At 53.3% G+C, this 19,088-nt stretch overlaps 1 protein-coding gene across 7 annotated transcripts in view; it reads left to right on the forward strand.

Annotated features, from left to right (window-relative positions):
- Positions 1-19,088, forward strand: part of LOC139226277 (transient receptor potential cation channel subfamily V member 4-like) — a 76,633-nt gene that overhangs the window by 25,768 nt on the left and 31,777 nt on the right. For 2 of the 7 annotated variants that reach the window (XM_070856914.1, XM_070856915.1), the window contains exons 3-7: positions 8,751-8,849; positions 10,939-11,028; positions 13,316-13,381; positions 15,445-15,561; positions 17,911-18,044. In XM_070856914.1, coding sequence (XP_070713015.1) covers positions 8,751-8,849; positions 10,939-11,028; positions 13,316-13,381; positions 15,445-15,561; positions 17,911-18,044 — 506 coding nt within the window. The remainder of the gene's footprint in view (positions 1-8,750; positions 8,850-10,938; positions 11,029-13,315; positions 13,382-15,444; positions 15,562-17,910; positions 18,045-19,088) is intronic. The other 5 variants (XM_070856918.1, XM_070856916.1, XM_070856917.1 and 2 more) reach the window with 5 other exon arrangements.

The raw sequence follows: 19,088 nt of genomic DNA on the forward strand, positions 1-19,088 counted from the left end.
CTCGACAAGGTGGATGCAGAGAGGATATTTCCACTTATAGGGGAAACAGTCATAGAATAAGGGGCCGCCCATTTAAAACTGAGATGAGGAGGAATTTCTTCTCTCTGAGGGTTGTAAATCTGTGAAATTCTCTGCCCCAGAGAGCTGTGGGGGCTGAGTCATTGAATCTATTTAAGGCAGGGATAGACAGATTTTTGAGCGATAAGGGAATAAAGGGTTATGGGGAGCGGGCGGGGAAGTGGAGCTGAGTCCATGATCAGATCAGCCATGATCGTATTGAATGGTGGAGCAGGCTCGAGGGGCCGAATGGCCGACTCCTGTTCCTATTTCTTATGTTCTTATGTTCAAATAAATAAAGGTTTCTCAAACACTTTCTCCTGGAAACATGGCACATTTCAAGATTTCCTCAAGGAACAGGTTGTTACTGTTCCTGTGGGTGAGATACATCATGTAGTTACACCCCAGGGGGACTGTATCACAATGTGACAATCACAATCCGAGAACTGCAAACTCCCCCGCGCCCCCCACCAAGTGGGATTCCCAGGTGAGTATCGGAGGGCAAGATCAGCACTGGCGGGCTCCGTGTCAGTCTTATCGGTGATCTCATTGAAGGATCAGTTCCCCAGACCCTCCGTGTCCCTCCGACAGTGCGGCGCTCCCTCAGTACTGCCCCTCCGACAGAGCAGCGCTCCCTCAGTACTGCCCCTCCGACAGTGCTCCCTCAGTACTGCCCCTCCGACAGTGCGGCGCTCCCTCAGCACTGCCCCTCCAACAGTGCAGCGCTCCCTCAGTACTGCCACTCCGACAGTGCGGCGCTCCCTCAGTACTGCCCCTCCGACAGTGCGGCGCTCCCTCAGCACTGCCCCTCCGACAATGCTCCCTCAGTACTGTCCCTCCGACAGTGCGACGCTCCCTCAGTACTGCCCCTCCGACAGTGCTCCCTCAGTACTGCCCCTCCAACAGTGCGGCGCTCCCTCAGTACTGCCCCTCCGACAGTGCGGCGCTCCCTCAGTACTGCCCCTCCGACAGTGCTCCCTCAGTACTGCCCCTCCGACAGTGCGGCGCTCCCTCAGTACTGCCCCTCCGACAGTGCTCCCTCAGTACTGCCCCTCCAACAGTGCGGCGCTCCCTCAGTACTGCCCCTCCGACAGTGCGGCGCTCCCTCAGTACTGCCCCTCTGACAGTGCAGCGCTCCCTCAGTACTGCCCCTCCGACAGTGCGGTGCTCCCTCAGTACTGCCCCTCCGACAGTGCGACGCTCCCTCAGTACTGCCCCTCCAACAGTGCGGCGCTCCATCAGTACTGCCCCTCCGACTGTGCTCCCTCAGTACTGCCCCTCCGACAGTGCGGCGCTCTCTCAGTACTGCCCCTCCGACAGTGCTCCCTCAGTACTGCCCCTCCGACAGTGCAGCGCTCCCTCAGTACTGCCCCTCCGACAGTGCTCCCTCAGTACTGCCCCTCCGACAGTGCGGCGTTCCATCAGTACTGCCACTCCGACTGTGCTCCCTCAGTACTGCCCCTCCGGCAGTGCGGCGCTCCCTCAGTCATGCCCCTCTGACAGTGCGGCGTTCCCTCAGTATGCCCCTCCGACAGTGCTCCCTCAGTACTGCCCCTCCGGCAGTGCGGCGCTCCCTCAGTAATGCCCCTCCGACAGTGCGGCGCTCCCTCAGTATGCCCCTCCGACAGTGCTCCCTCAGTACTGCCCCTCCGACAGTGCGGCGCTCCCTCAGTATGCCCCTCCGACAGTGCTCCCTCAGTACTGCCCCTCCGACAGTGCGGCGCTCCCTCAGTCATGCCCCTCCGACAGTGCGGCGCTCCCTCAGTACTGCCCCTCCGACAGTGCTCCCTCAGTACTGCCCCTCTGACAGTGCAGCGCTACCTCAGTACTGCCCCTCCGACAGTGCGGTGCTCCCTCAGTACTGCCCCTCCGACAGTGCGACGCTCCCTCAGTACTGCCCCTCCAACAGTGCGGCGCTCCATCAGTACTGCCCCTCCGACTGTGCTCCCTCAGTACTGCCCCTCCGACAGTGCGGCGCTCTCTCAGTACTGCCCCTCCGACAGTGCTCCCTCAGTACTGCCCCTCCGACAGTGCAGCGCTCCCTCAGTACTGCCCCTCCGACAGTGCTCCCTCAGTACTGCCCCTCCGACAGTGCGGCGTTCCATCAGTACTGCCACTCCGACTGTGCTCCCTCAGTACTGCCCCTCCGGCAGTGCGGCGCTCCCTCAGTCATGCCCCTCTGACAGTGCGGCGTTCCCTCAGTATGCCCCTCCGACAGTGCTCCCTCAGTACTGCCCCTCCGGCAGTGCGGCGCTCCCTCAGTACTGCCCCTCCGACAGTGCGGCGCTCCCTCAGTATGCCCCTCCGACAGTGCTCCCTCAGTACTGCCCCTCCGACAGTGCGGCGCTCCCTCAGTACTGCCCCTCCGACAGTGCGGCGCTCCCTCAGTACTGCCCCTCCGACAGTGCGGCGCTCCCTCAGTACTGCCCCTCCAACAGTGCGGCGCTCCATCAGTACTGCCCCTCCGACTGTGCTCCCTCAGTACTGCCCCTCCGACAGTGCGGCGCTCTCTCAGTACTGCCCCTCCGACAGTGCTCCCTCAGTACTGCCCCTCCGACAGTGCAGCGCTCCCTCAGTACTGCCCCTCCGACAGTGCTCCCTCAGTACTGCCCCTCCGACAGTGCGGCGTTCCATCAGTACTGCCACTCCGACTGTGCTCCCTCAGTACTGCCCCTCCGGCAGTGCGGCGCTCCCTCAGTCATGCCCCTCTGACAGTGCGGCGTTCCCTCAGTATGCCCCTCCGACAGTGCTCCCTCAGTACTGCCCCTCCGGCAGTGCGGCGCTCCCTCAGTACTGCCCCTCCGACAGTGCGGCGCTCCCTCAGTATGCCCCTCCGACAGTGCTCCCTCAGTACTGCCCCTCCGACAGTGCGGCGCTCCCTCAGTACTGCCCCTCCGACAGTGCGGCGCTCCCTCAGTACTGCCCCTCCGACAGTGCGGCGCTCCCTCAGTACTGCCCCTCCGACAGTGCGGCGCTCCCTCAGTACTGCCCCTCCGACAGTGCGGCGCTCCCTCAGTACTGCCCCTCCGACAGTGCGGCGCTCCCTCAGTACTGCCCCTCCGACAGTGCGGTGCTCCCTCAGTACTGCCCCTCCGACAATGCGGCGCTCCCTCAGTACTGCCCCTCCGACAGTGCGGTGCTCCCTCAGTACTGCCCCTCCGACAGTGCAGCGCTCTCTCGGTACTCCAAGTAACCAGCTTTGGTGGAACTGTTCCCCAGCAAGGTGTCTGCGCCTTCAGGGAAGGAGGGGAGAGAATTGAGGCTGGGAAATATTTTTTTTAAAGAAATCACCTTTAAGGAGTTGCAAATACAGATCACAAGACTTGCTGCACAATCAGAAAATGTATGTCGGTCCGGTGAATGATGTTATACGCACAATGCTGAGGACTGAGCTCTGCTCGTGTGCCCCAGGCCCGATGGTGACAGCACAGTAGCTTCACTGTTGCATCACCCGTGTAGAACTCTCGACACTGCAGCACTGTTCCGACAGTGTTGCTGGGTGACGGGGCCCGTATCCAGGGCTGCACTTTAGTCCTGTACTCCTGGCTTACACTCCAGGCTTCACCTTCACACTTAGAATCAGAGACAGTTACAGCACGGAAGGAGGCCATTGGCCCATCGTGTCCGCACCGGCCAATGAGAGGCTATCCGGCCCAATCCCACTTCCCAGCTCTTGGTCCGTAGCCCTGCAGGTTACGGCACTTCAGGTGCACATCCAGGTACTTTTTAAATGTGGTGAGGGGTTTCTGTCTCTACCGCCCTTTCAGGCTGTGAGTTCCAGACCCCCACCACCCTCTGGGTGGAGAAATTTCCCCTCAAATCCCCTCTAAACCACCTACCAATTATTTTAAATCTATGCTTCCTGACATCAACTCGATCGGCCTAACATTAATTTAAGTTTATTCGCCCTTGTTCTGGACTCCACAATCACGGAAAATAGTTTCTCTCTATCTATCCTATCCAATATTTTAATCATGTTAAACACCTCAATTAGATCATCACTTGCTTTTTTTAAAAAAAGAACTATACAGTGATCAGATAAACACAAAAACACTATGCCTTTCAATTCCAACATTATATTACTGGGATAATTCTGATGGGGTTTAGACAGGTTAGATGCAGGAAGAATGTTCCCAATGTTGGGGAAGTCCAGAACCAGGGGTCACAGTCTAAGGATAAGGGGTAAGCCATTTAGGACCGAGATGCGGAGGAACTTCTTCACCCAGAGAGTGGTGAACCTGTGGAATTCTCTACCACAGAAAGTTGTTGAGGCCAATTCACTAAATATATTCAAAAAGGAGTTAGATGTAGTCCTTACTACTAGGGGGATCAAGGGGTATGGTGAGAAAGCAGGAATGGAGTACTGAAGTTGAATGTTCAGCCATGAACTCATTGAATGGCGGTGCAGGCTAGAAGGGCCGAATGGCCTGCTCCTGCACCTAGTTTCTATGTTTCTATGTTTCTATAAATGTACAGATTTGCAGATCATAAGCTATTTAAGCCCATAATAGACATGGTCACGTAATTTTCTTTGTGCCTACCTTGTACCGCAGCACCTTCTAAAGTCACTCACTTGAATGTACGTCTTGTTAGTAAACACACCCTGAGCAAAGTCCACAAACGGAGATTTGCTGCTCTAATCATTACAGTATTCCCCCCCTGGTCGAAGTTCAGCTTCATTTCACAGTCACCAAGGGAGACTGCAATATAATCTTTACAATTTCTAAAAATGATTCGTTCTGTGGATGTGGGCGTTGCTGGCAAGGCCGGCAGTTATTGCCTGTCCCGAGTTGGCCTGAGAAAAGGCGATGGCGGCGGGTCTTCTTCTTGAACAGCTGGTAGTGGGTTTGATACAACTGAATGACTCGCTGTACCTGATTCAGAGGGTAGTTTAGAGTCAACCGCGTCATTGTGGCACTATGGTAAGGACAGCCCATCTCCTTCCCTAAAGGGACATTAGTGAAACAGTTGTGTTTTTATGATGATCCAACAGCATTATGGTCACTTACACTATTTATTTATTTCTTTATACTGATAACATCATCTTATTTCCAGATTTTTTGTAAAACTTAATTTAAAATTCTCAAACTGCTACGGTTAGACTTGGCCTCCTATTCTCTCGAGAATTAGTCCAGGCCCATGGAATTACAAACCCAATAACAGCAGGCCAACAACTGAACCCAATGGAAAATTGGGCGTGGTGTATAATGGGCGTCAAATTCGATATCACCTGTTACAGGATCACACAAAGTTAATATTCCCCTCCATATTGCCCCATTCATACGTTCAGAAACCACAGCATTAGCTGAGATGACTGTAGGACAACTATCCAAGGCCAGCACTTTATTAACCCAAGTTAGGATTACAATCGGTTCATCATCTGAATGATGATTATTATCTGAATGGTGAGAGATTAGGAAAAGGGGAGGTGCAACGAGACCTGGGTGTCATGGTACATCAGTCATTGAAGGTTGGCATGCAGGTACAGCAGGCGGTTAAGAAAGCAAATGGCATGTTGGCCTTCATAGCGAGGGGATTTGAGTACAGGGGCAGGGAGGTGTTGCTACAGTTGTACAGGGCCTTGGTGAGGCCACACCTGGAGTATTGTGTACAGTTTTGGTCTCCTAACTTGAGGAAGGACATTCTTGCTGTTGAGGGAGTGCAGCGAAGGTTCACCAGACTGATTCCCGGGATGGCGGGACTGACCTATCAAGAAAGACTGGATCAACTGGGCTTGTATTCACTGGAGTTCAGAAGAATGAGAGGGGACCTCATAGAAACGTTTAAAATTCTGACGGGGTTAGACAGGTTAGATGCAGGAAGAATGTTCCCAATGTTGGGGAAGTCCAGAACCAAGGGTCACAGTCTAAGGATAAGGGGTAAGCCATTTAGGACCGAGATGAGGAGAAACTTCTTCACCCAGAGAGTTGTTAACCTGTGGAATTCTCTACCACAGAAAATTGTTGAGGCCAATTCACAAAATATATTCAAAAAGGAGTTAGATGTAGTCCTTACTACTCGGGGAATCAAGGGGTATGGCGAGAAAGCAGGAAGGGGGTACTGAAGTTGCATGTTCAGCCATGAACTCATTGAATGGTGGTGCAGGCTCGAAGGGCCGAATGGCCTACTCCTGCACCTATTTTCTATGTTTTTTCTATGCCGCCTGGTTATTGATCCCTCTGCTAAGGGAAATAGGTCCTTCCTATCCACTCTATCCAGGCCCCTCATAATTTTATACACCTCAAAAAGGTCTCCCCTCAGCCTCCTCTGTTCCAAAGAAAGCAACCCCAGCCTATCCAATCTTTCCTCATCGCGAAAATTCTCCAGTCCAGGCAACATCCTCGTAAATCTTAGGCCCCAGGCTGAGTCTAAGCCTTCACTCCCGGCCTAACCTCGCCCAGGCCAACATCCCCAGCATCGAAGCACTGACCACACTCGACCAGCTCCGCTGGGCAGGCCACATCGTCCGCATGCCAGACACGAGACTCCCAAAGCAAGCGCTCTACTCGGAACTCCGACACGGCCAGCGAGCCCCAGGTGGGCAGAGGAAACGTTTCAAGGACACCCTCAAAGCCTCGCTGATAAAGTGCACCATCCCCACTGACACCTGGGAGTCCCTGGCCAAAGACCGCCCTCAGTGGAGGAAGTGCATCCGGGAGGGCGCTGAGCACCTCGAGTCTCGTCGCCGAGAGCGTGCAGAAAACAAGCGCAGGCAGCGGAAGGAGCGTGCGGCAAACCAGACTCCCCACCCACCCTTTCCTTCAACCACTGTCTGTCCCACCTGTGACAGAGACTGTAATTCCTGTATTGGACTGTTCAGTCACCTGAGAACTCACTTTTAGAGTGGAAGCAAGTTTTCCTCGATTTCGAGGGACTGCCTATGATGACCCTCCACACTCAGGCTCCCGCCCTACACTCCAATCAGTGTTTAGTTGCTTTCACACATCCTTCCCCTGAGGGACGGGAGCAGATTGTAAATCCAGGCATTTTTCCTGAACAGATCTAGATTTCTCTCCCCACAAGATGCAGATTGTTGCGGGGGTGCGGTTTCTCGTGTGTTGGTGTCCCTGCAGTCCTCTCTCTCTAAGAGCCCCTTCTTCATTTTTTACTGCCAGCACTTTGGATGTTGTCAGCCTATTGAACTGTGGAGGGCATCACCGGCGTATTCGAATACTGACCCCGCCCCCTTCGCCGTCCAATCCCACATCCACACTCGTGTCCGCTGACCCCCGACCCCTTCGCCCCTCCAATCCCACATCCACACTCGTGTCCGCTGCCCAGCCAGAATCACTGGATCTTGTTCAGGAGTTCCTGGGTGAGTTCCCGGCTCCCGGACCCGGGAGAAACTGAATCCAATTGTGATGCCCCCACCCACCACGTCAGCAGAGTTCATCAACCCGGGGCTTGAATCTGGGATCCCCTGGTCTGTGGGGGTCCGTTCAGCAATGGCTCCATTGCTACTTGGCCATTGGGAGGAACGGGAGGCCTGTGTGTCATTTGCTGTATCACAGCCGGGGCTGTGTGGGTAGCAGCTCGCCTCTCAGTCACGAGCCCCTGAGTTCAAGTCCCCGCTCCAGAGAGCTGTATTCAGACTGATGCTCCCAGTACGGTACTGAGGGAGTGCCGCACTGTCAGAGGGGCAGTACTGAGGGAGCGCCGCACTGTCAGAGGGGCAGTACTGAGGGAGCGCCGCACTGTCGGAGGGGCAGTGCTGAGGGAGCGCCGCACTGTCGGAGGGGCAGTACTGAGGGAGCGCCGCACTGTCGGAGGGGCAGTACTGAGGGAGCGCCGCACTGTCGGAGGGGCAGTACTGAGGGAGCGCCGCACTGTCGGAGGGGCAGTACTGAGGGAGCGCCGCACTGTCGGAGGGGCAGTGCTGAGGGAGCGCCGCACTGTCGGAGGGGCAGTACTGAGGGAGCGCCGCACTGTCAGAGGGGCAGTACTGAGGGAGAGCCGCACTGTCGGAGGGGCAGTACTGAGGGAGCGCCGCACTGTCAGAGGGGCAGTACTGAGGGAGCGCCGCACTGTCGGAGGGGCAGTGCTGAGGGAGCGCCGCACTGTCGGAGGGGCAGTGCTGAGGGAGCGCCGCACTGTCGGAGGGGCAGTGCTGAGGGAGCGCCGCACTGTCGGAGGGGCAGTGCTGAGGGAGCGCCGCACTGTCGGAGGGGCAGTGCTGAGGGAGCACCGCACTGTCGGAGGGGCAGTTCTGAGGGAGCGCCGCACTGTCGGAGGGGCAGTACTGAGGGAGCGCCGCACTGTCGGAGGGGCAGTACTGAGGGAGTGCTGCACTGTCGGCTGTGCTGCCATTCAGATGGGACGTTAAATCGAGGCCCCAGGTGAATGTAAAAGATCCCATGGTGCTATTTCGAAGACAAGCAGTGGGAGTTCTCCCCGGTGTCCTGGGCAAATATTTATTCCTCAGTCAACATCACTGAAACAGATTTGCTGGTCATTATCACAGTGCTGTTTGTGGGAGCTTGCTGTGCGAAAATTGGCTTCTGCGTTTCCTACATTACAACAGTGAGTGCACTCCAAAAGTACTTCATTGGCTGTAAAGTGTTTTGCGGTGTCCCAAGGTGTGAAAGGCGCTAGAGAAATGCAAGTCTTGTTTTGCTGGCTGTTTGTCTCCCCCTGGTGGTGCTGGGCAGCATAATGCTAATTTACTTCTCTTGTCTTGTCTTCATCTGCATTAGCAGGTCAGGTGACCCTCCGGAAGGGCCAGATGAGCCTCTCACCGACACCGGCATTGATGAAGATTTCCTGTTCCAGATGGGCGTGCGCCCCACTATCAGGTACCGGCTGTTCCCCAATTTCCGATCTCGGTGCCCCTCCCCCTCCGCCCCAGCGTGCGGTGACCACCCTAGGGTGCTCCCTCGGCCGGCCTGTACGTGGAGGTGTGTCGCGCCGGGCGCCGGGCAGCGAGGACGGTGAGGAGCCTCTCCTGCCCTCGGAGCTCACACACACGCGGGGTTCCAGTGAGAGCTGATTGGGGAGCGATTGGGGTGGGGGTGGGGGCCTTGCAGGTTGTTCCCTGTATGGCCCCAGGCTGAGGTCACATTATCAACGCAGACTGGCCATCAAACTGGGCCCACGGCTCCATGTGGTCCTGGGGCATTTACCCACTGGGGGGGGGCAGGGTAATGTATTTGCTTCAGGGGTTCTTTGCTGAAGAATTCACAGCAACACATTGCTATTCAGAACCAGTTGGTATATTGGCAAAGGCTTAACAATCACACGACACATTACCAGTTTATCCACCAGGCTCACAACCACCTGCCTCATCGTGGATCCCCCGAACCCAACGGACCGGGGTTTTATTGAGTCTTGTGAACATCACATGACTGGATAAGCCACTCCAAACTCAACAGCTCGACCAACCTGTGAGCATCCTCACAGGTGCATACATTACAGGTGGAGGAGCAGGGGGGGGGGGGGGTGGGCAGGGGGAGTGTGGGGGGAGGGGAGGGTGTAAACATTCTTGAGTTACTTCCTTATAATCTGCTCCTGAACCATGTTGGAACATAGGAACAGGAGGAGGCCATTCAGTCCCTCGAGCCTGTTACGCCATTCAATGAGATCATGGCTGATCTGTATCTTAACTCCATCCATCCACTGAGTGATTCAGGCCGTGGGGTGGGGGGGGCGTGTTGGCATTTCCTTGTAATCTACAGGGCCAGCTGTGGCTCAGTGAGCAGCACCCTTGCCTCTGAGTCAGAAGGTTGTTGGTTCAAGTCCCACTCCAGGGATTTGGGCACAGTAATTCATGTGCTGGATCCCACCATCATTGAGGAAGGGGATATTCCTGGAGCCTCCTCCCGTTAGTTGTTTAATGGCCTGCCACCATTCATGACTGGGTGTGGCAGGACTGCAGAGCTTTGATCTGTTCCATTGATTATGGGATCGTTTATCATCATCATCATAGGCAGTCCCTCGGAATCGAGGAAGACTTGCTGCCACTCCTGAAGTGAGTTCTTTGGTGGCTGAACAGTCCGATATGAGAGCCACAGATTCTGTCACAGGTGGGACAGATATTCGTCGGGGGAAGAGGTGGGTGGAACTGGTTTGCCGCACGCTCCTTCCGCTCCCTGCGCCTGACCTCTTCACGCTCTCGGCGTTGAGATTCGAAGAGCTCAACACCCTCCCGGATACACTTTCTCCACCTCGAGCGGCCTTTGGCCAGGGACTCCCAGGTGTCAGTATTGACGTCGGAATTCACCAGGGAGGCTTTGAGGGTGTCCTTGTGACGTTTCCGCTGCCCACCTTTGGCTCGTTTGCCGTGAAGGAGCTCCGCGTAGAGCAATTGCTTAGGGAGTCTCGTGTCTGGCATGCGGACTATGTGGCCTGCCCAGTGAAGCTGACCGAGTGTGGTCAGTGCTTCAATACTGGGGATGTTAGCCTGGACGAGGACACTGATGTTGGTCCGCCTGTCCTCTCAGGGGATTTGCAGGATCTTGCGGAGACATCGTTGGTGATATATCTCCAGCGACTTGAAGTGCCTTCTGTACATGGTCCATATCTCTGATCCATACAGGAGGGCGGGGATTACTACAGCCCTGTAGACCATGAGCTTGGTGGTAGGTTTGAGGGCCTGGTCTTCGAACACACTTTTCCTCAGGCGGCCGACGGCTACTGGATTATTGGTCCAGTAACATAACCACTGTGCCACCGTTCCTGCGCATTCGCCCCCTGAACCCCTCCACCTTTCCCCTTTACTCATTTAACTCGCTCCTTAAAACCCTCGTCTTTGACCAGCTGTTCCGAATCTCTCCGTCTGTGATTCTGTTTGTTCTGCCATGCGAAGCTCTTTGGGATGTTTTTCTGTGTTAAGGAGGTGACCTTGTTGTATAATATACCTTTGTTGCGGTTAATCTAAATTTACAGATTTGAAGACTATCCTGAAGGGATTGAATCGACTGCAGAAAGTCTTTATGAGTGTTTCCCATTTCAAATGGATAAAAATGACACGATCAGGTATGTATTGCATTTTGGTCGGGAGAATAGGGAGGTAATTTATTACTGGGAGGGTGTAAGTCTGGGTGGGATAAAGGAGCAAAGGGATCTCGGAGTACAAATACACAAATCATTAAAAGTTGCGACACAGGTTAGCAAGGCCATAAAAAAGCAAATCAAGCACTAGGGTTTATTTCTAGAGGGATAGAATTCTAGGGAAGTTATGCTAAACCTGTATCGAACCTTGGTTAGACCACACTTGGAGCACTGCGTACAGTTCTGGTCGCCATACTATAAAAAAGGATATAGAGGCACTGGAGAGGGTGCAGAGAAGATTTACAAGGATGATGCCAGAAATGCGAGGGTATACGTATCAGGAAAGGATGAACAGACTGGGTCTCTTTTCTCATGAAAAAAGAAGGCTGAAGGATGACCTAATAGAGGTCTTTAAAATGATGAAAGGTTTTGATTGAGTGGATACAGAGAGAATGTTTTCTTGTGGGGGAGACCAGAACTCGGGGCCATCAATACCAGACAGTCACTAATAAATCCAATGGGGAATTCAGGAGAAACTTCTTTACCCAGAGAGGGGTGAGAATGTGGAGCTCGCTGCCACAGGGAGGGGTTGAGGTGAATAGTATCGATGCATTTAAGGGGAGGCTGGATAAACACATGGGGGAGAAAGGAATAGAAGGATATGGTGATGGGGGGAGATGGAGAGGGTGGGAGGGGGCTGGTGTGGAGCATAAACCCCGGCACGGAGCGGGGGGGGGGCCCGGACACTCGGCACGGAGCGGGGGGGCCGGACACTCGGCACGGAGCGGGGGGGCCGGACACTCGGCACGGAGCGGGGGGGCCGGACACTCGGCACGGAGCGGGGGGGCCGGACACTCGGCACGGAGCGGGGGGGCCGGACACTCGGCATGGAGCGGGGGGGCCGGACACTCGGCACGGAGCGGGGGGGCCGGACACTCGGCACGGAGCGGGGGGGCCCAATGGCCAGTTCCTGGGCTGTAAATATGTAACTATCGATGGGGACCACTATCTGGCCCATTCACAGGATGGCTTTCTCTAGCCATCTGTCACTACGTGCCCTCAGCACCAACCTCACAGTCTGAAGTACGTTACCAAACATTCCACGCACCGTAATTGAACAGTCGTAAAGCTGTCGCGTGAATCCGATTGGTAACTCGGTTTTATAATAGAAACATAGAAAATAGGTGTAGGAGTAGGCCATTCGGCCCTTCGAGCCTGCACCACCATTCAATAAGATCATGGCTGATCATTCCCTCAGTACCCCTTTCCTGCTTTCTCTCCATACCCCTTGATCCCCTTTAGCCGTAAGGGCCATATCTAACTCCCTCTTGAATATATCCAATGAACTGGCATCAACAACTCTCTGCGGCAGGGAATTCCACAGGTTAACAACTCTCTGAGTGAAGAAGTTTCTCCTCATCTCGGTCCTAAATGGCCTACCCCGTATCCTAAGATGGTGTCCCTTGGTTCTGGACTTCCCCAACATTGGGAACATTCTTCCCGCATCTAACCTATCTAGTCCCATCAGAATCTTATATGTTTCTATGAGATCCCCCCTCATCCTTCTAAACTCCAGTGAATACAGGCCCAGTCGATCCAGTCTCTCCTCATATGTCAGTCCTGACATCCCTGGAATCAGTCTGGTGAACCTTTGCTGCACTTCCTCAATAGCAAGAACGTCCTTCCTCAGCTTAGGAGACCAAAACTGAACACAATATTCCAGGTGAGGCCTCACCAAGGCCCTGTACAACTGCAGTAAGACCTCCCTGCTCCTATACTCAAATCTCCTAGCTATGAAGGCCAACATACCATTTGCCTTCTTCATCGCCTGCTGTACCTGCATGCCAACTTTCAATGACTGATGAACTATGACACCCAGGTCTCATTGCACCTCCCCTTTTCCTCATCTGCCGCCATTCAGATAATATCCTGTCTTCGTGTTTTTGCCCCCAAAGTGGATAACCTCACATTTATCCACATTATACTGCATCTGCCATGCATTTGCCCACTCACCCAACCTGTCCAAGTCACCCTGCAGCCTCTTGGCATCCTCCTCACAGCTCACACTGCCACTCAGCTTAGTGTCATCTGCAAACTTGGAGATATTACACTCAATTCCTTCATCTAAATCATTAATGTATATTGTAAATAGCTGGGGTCCCAGCACTGAGCCCTGCGGCACTCCACTAGTCACTGCCTGCCATTTTGTTCATCTGTAAGATAGTACTCTGTGCCAGAACACCTTAATATTTAGAGTTTTTATTCTGTACAGCAGCAGTGACTATTTTAAAAGAGAGGATATCTTCAATCCACAGGTGGTTTCTAGTAATGTAAACAGGTATGAGTTTCGATTTATCAGTATCATTTATTTAGGTGTAAAATATATCGGATTGAAACGTGATCATAGATAGTAAAATCCTGTCAGGCCCGGCACACTCGTGTCTATCACACGCTGGTCCTGACTATCAGTAATGTGCAAACAGGGCTGGAGTTTCCAAAACCAGTCGGAGGTGAGCTACATTCAGCTTTTCCGAAATGGAAAAGTAATTCAACAATTTGTGAATAACATCAGTGTGTCCATCCCTCCAGCTACACTCCGTCATTCTGTCTATCTCTCCATCTACACTCCTTCATTGCGTCTATCTCTCCAATGACAATCCTTCAGTCTGTCTATCTGTCCGGTTCCAAACCCTCAGTTTGTCTATCCCTCTACCTCTAACCCGCAATGTATCTATCCCTCCATCCCCCGCAATGTATCTATCCCTCCATCTCTCGCAATGTATCTATCCCTCCATCCCCCGCAATGTATCTATCCCTCCATCCCTCACAATGTATCTATCCCTCCATCCCTCGCAATGTATCTATCCCTCCATCCCCCGCAATGTATCTATCCCTCCATCCCTCGCAATGTATCTATCCCTCCATCCCCCGCAATGTATCTATCCCTCCATCCCCCGCAATGTATCTATCCCTCCATCCCCCGCAATGTATCTATCCCTCCATCCCTCGCAATGTATCTATCCCTCCATCCCTCGCAATGTATCTGTCCCTCCATCCCTCGCAATGTATCTGTTCCTCCATCCCCCGCAATGTATCTGTCCCACCATCCCTCGCAATGTATCTGTCCCTCCATCCCCCGCAATGTATCTATCCCTCCATCCCCCGCAATGTATCTGTCCCACCATCCCTCGCAATGTATCTATCCCTCGATCCCTCGCAATGTATCTGTCCCTCCATCCCCCGCAATGTATCTATCCCTCCATCCCTCGCAATGTATCTGTCCCTCCATCCCTCGCAATGTATCTATCCCTCCATCCCCTGCAATGTATCTATCCTTCCATCCCCCGCAATGTATCTATCCCTCCATCCCTCGCAATGTATCTATCCCTGCATCCCCCGCAATGTATCTATCCCTCACTGTCCAATCCCTGGGTGTATAGGATTCGGCACTTACTCATTTTTAACTCGAACAGATCCAACCAGAGCTGTGCAAATTGACAGCATTATTTGATTAATTCTCGGGATCTGGGCGTTGCTGGCAAGGCCAGCATTTATTGCCCATCCCTAATCGCCCTCAAGACGGTGGTGAGCTGCCTTATACAACTGAGTGTCTCGCTGGGCCATTTCAGAGAGTCAACCACATTGCTATGGGCCTGGAGTCACATATCTGCCAGACCGGGTAAGGGCGGCAGATTTCCTTCCCTAAAGGACATCAGTGAACCAGATGGGTTTTTATGACCATCCGGGAGCTACATGGTCACCATTACTGAGACTAGATTTTTATTCCAGATGTATTTATTTAACTGAATGTAAACTCCCCGGGTGGGATTTGAACTCAAAGGACGATATACTTGCCTTCGAGGGAGTGCAACAAAGGTTCACCAGACTGATTCCTGGGATGGGGGGATTGTCCTATGAGGAGAGATTGAGTAGACCAAGTCCTGCTCACCCACCACCCCTGTGTTCACTGACCTACATTAGCTCCCGGTTAAGCAACACCTCAATTTCAAAATTCTCATCCTTGTTTACAAATCCCTCCATGGCCTCGCCCCTCCCTATCTCTGTAATCTCCTCCAGCCCCACAACCCCCCGAGATGTCTGCGCTCCTCTAATTCTGCCCTCTTGAGCATCCCTGATTATAATCGCTCCACCATCGGTGGCCGTGCCTTCTGTTGCCGAGGCCCCAAGCTCTGGAACTCCCTCCCTAAACCTCTCCGCCTCTCTTTCCTCCTTTAAGACACTCCTTAAAACCGACCTCTTTGACCCAGCTTTTGGTCACCTGCCGTAATTTCTTCTTATGCGGCTCGGTGTTAAATTTATTTGTTAGGTGTTATAACGCTCCTGTGAAACACCTTGGGTCGTCTCACTACGTTAACGGAGCTATATAAATGCACGTTTCAGCCTGTGGACAAACATTGAAACTATGATTTGTTATTTTGTGAAACCCGTGCTGGGATTGAGCAGTGATGAAGGTCCGCCGCCGGTGGAGGAGGAAGACACAGCGGCTGGGGCCATGAGGTGAGGATCTCCTTGTGTTCTCTGGCACCGTCACCAATATCGCCGGCGAAGGAAAAGCTAGCGACCAGAGAAGATAAACATCTCGGGTTAGAAAGTTTGTTAGCAGGGACAGAACAGAGTGAGAGAATTTGTATTTTATAAATCGCATTTCATCACCTCAGGACACGTTGTTACAAAGCGCTTTACAGCCAATGAAGTACTTTTGAATTATAGTCACTGTTGTATTGTGGGAAAGTTGGGCTCTAAAATGCGCACAGCAAGCTCCCACAAACAGCATGTGATAAAAGACCAAACCATCTGGGTCGTTTTTTTAAATAATTGACAGATAAATATTGGCCCTAGGAGAACGCCCCTGCTCTTCTTCAAAATAGTGACCATGGGATCTTTTCCATTCGACTGAGACAGCAAACAGGGCCTCGGTTTAACATCTCATCTGAAAGATGATACCTCCAACAGAGCAGTACTCTCTCAGTACCGCCCCTCCAACAGTGCAGCACTCCCTCAGTACCGCCCCTCCGACAGTGCGGCACTCCCTCAGTACTGCCCTTCTGACAGTGCGGCACTCCCTCAGAACTGCCCTTCTGACAGTGCGGGGTTCCCTCAGTACCACCCCTCCGACAGTGTGGCGCTCCCTCAGCTCTGCTCCTCCGACAGTGCGGCGCTCCCTCAGCTCTGCCCCTCCGACAGTGCGGCGCTCCCTCAGCTCTGCCCCTCCGACAGTGCGGCGCTCCCTCAGTACTGCCCCTCCGACAGTGCAGCACTCCCTCAGTACCGCCCCTCCGACAGTGCGGCACTCCCTCAGTACTGCCCTTCTGACAGTGCGGCGCTCCCTCAGTACCACCCCTCCGACAGTGCGGCGCTCCCTCAGTACCGCCCCTCTGACAGTGCGGCACTCCCTCAGAACTGCCCTTCTGACAGTGCGGCGCTCCCTCAGTACCGCCCCTCCGACAGTGCGGCGCTCCCTCAGTACTGCCCCTCCGACAGTGCGGCGCTCCCTCAGTACTGCCCCTCCGACAGTGCGGCGCTCCCTCAGTACCGCCCCTCCGACAGTGCGGGGCTCCCTCAGTACTGCCCCTCCGACAGTGCGGCGCTCCCTCAGTACTGCCCCTCCGACAGTGCGGCGCTCCCTCAGTACTGTCCCTCCGACAGTGCGGCGCTCCCTCAGCTCTGCACTGGGAGTGTCGGCCTGTGTTATGTGCTCGAGTCTCTGGAGTGGGGACTATGGTTTTTTTCAGCTCTTCCTGTGGAGAAAGTCCTTGTGCACCATCCAGGTGAGATCAGGAGGCAGAGGCCGGGGGCGGGGGCAAGGGGAGGGGGGGGAATGGCTTTATTTTTAAATTGCTCTCAGGATGTCGGTGACTCTGGCAAGGCCACAGTTATTGTCCATCACTCATTGGACAAGTGTCTAGAACCAGGGGGCACAGTCTCACGATAAAGGGTCGGCCATTTAGGACGGAGAGGAGGAGAAACCTCTTCACTCAGAGGGGTGGTGAATCTTTGGAATTCTCTGCCCCAGAGCTGAGATCGATAGATTTTTGGATATTAAGAGATATGGGGATAGTGCAGGAAAGTGGAGTTGAGGTCTAAGATCAGCCGTGATCTTACTGAATGGCGGAACAGGCTCGAGGGGCCGAATGGCCGACTCCTGCTCCTATTTCTTATGTTCTTATTGCCCCTGAGGCCATTAAGAGTCGGGTTCCCAGCTCTGGTTTAGCATACTCTACATCCAATTATATGATCACCGTCATTATGAGTCAATCATGTAGTGTGGGACTGGAGTCATAAGAACATAAGAATTCAATAAGATCATGGCTGATCTTCGATCTCAACTCCACTTTCCCGCCCAATCTCCATATCCCTTAATATCCAAAAATCTATCGATCTCAGCCTTGAATATACTCAACGACTCAGCATCCACAGCCCTCTGGGGCAGAGAATTCCAAAGATTCACCACCCTCTGAGTGAAGAAATTCCTCCTCATCTCAGCCCTCAATGGCCGATCCCTTATCCTGAGACTGTGACCCCCACTAACAGTCACACAGAGTTTTGGCCAGACTAGGTCAGAGTCCAGGTGAGGTTCCCTTACCCAAAGGACAGTAGTTGGGTTTTCACAGCACTCTGGCAGCATTTGTGGTTATTTTTACTGAATTCCATTTCCCAAGTTGCCATGGTGGGGTTGGAACTCCCAACCTCTGGTATCATCGGCACCACAGGCTGGGGCACGGAGCACCATCCCACCACAGTGCGGTGCGATGTTCGCGAGAGTAGTTCTTGGGCTGGGTGGGGGAGGGAGCAGAGGGGGAGTTAGGACATTGATCGAAAGCTGAATCTCCATCTCCTTTTGTCAAGATGTCAACAAAACTTCGAGATGTATCAGCTTCAGCTCTTCAATGTGATATTTGAAGGAGACCTTGAGACAATTGATGCCCTACTGCAAAAGATTGAGGAATCTAATGCTTGCCTCTCTCACCAGATGCTAAAAGGTAAAAGTCCCAAAGTACTTACATAACACGTACAGTGCTGCCTCCCACAATCTCCCGGGAAGCTCCAGGTAGGACGATTTACGGCGTGGCCCGAGCTACGTGGTCGAACACAGCAGTCCGTGAGCAAACAGGGGCCTTGGTTTAACATCTCTCCCACCGCCTGGTGCTTCCAACACTGCAGCACTCCCTCAACTCCTGCTTTTGAGCATGGGAGATGTTGGGTTGCAGTATATGAACAATTTGGGATGTGGCATGTGGTGAGTGTAGTGTACCGTGATGGTAGGTTAGTGAGAATAAAATCCAGAGGGTTACTCGTTCATCTTGGTTCCCTTGGGTGGGGGTCTTCAGTAACAGAAAAAGACTTGCATTTATTGGTGGGACGTCCCAACAATTAAGTACTTTTGAAGTGCAGTCGCTGTTGTAATGTGGGAAACGCAGCAGACAGTTTGCGCACAGCAAGCTCCCACACACAGCAGTGTGAGAATGAGCAGATAATCAGTGTTAGTGGCGCTGGTTGAGGGATTAAATATCGGCCAGGACACCGGGGATAACTCTCAGTGCTCTTCTTCGAAGTAGTGCCATGGGATCTTTTGTGCGCACCCGAGAGCTGTTTCTATGCAATTCAATAACTCCAAAAATAAAATTGAAGGAAAATAAGTCCACAAGGGCAATCCAGAGAAATAAGTGAGAAGGGACAGAGAGAGGCCCTCTGGTTAAGACAGCTAGAGTCCTTCATATCAGGCCTCGGTTCAATGTCTCACCTGAAAGACGTTACCAATGTTCACCACCAAGAGTGGCTTGGTTGTACCATCACCGCCCACTGGCCAGGTAGCAGCAGGTTGGACCTTTCTATTCAGTACACGCCAGAACCATGCAGGGTTGGAGGTGAGACATGCATTCGCCCCAAATCAGAAAGCGAGCTCAACGCTTACTCTCACACCAATAATACAGGACCGTTAGAGATGGCAATGGTTACAAATCACTGGTTGGGCCTCAAGCTGGAGTATTGTGTCCAATTCTGGGCACCGCACTTTGAGGAAGGGT

Source organism: Pristiophorus japonicus, chromosome 16 (genome assembly GCF_044704955.1).
Source record: "Pristiophorus japonicus isolate sPriJap1 chromosome 16, sPriJap1.hap1, whole genome shotgun sequence".
Lineage (NCBI taxonomy): Eukaryota > Metazoa > Chordata > Chondrichthyes > Pristiophoridae > Pristiophorus > Pristiophorus japonicus.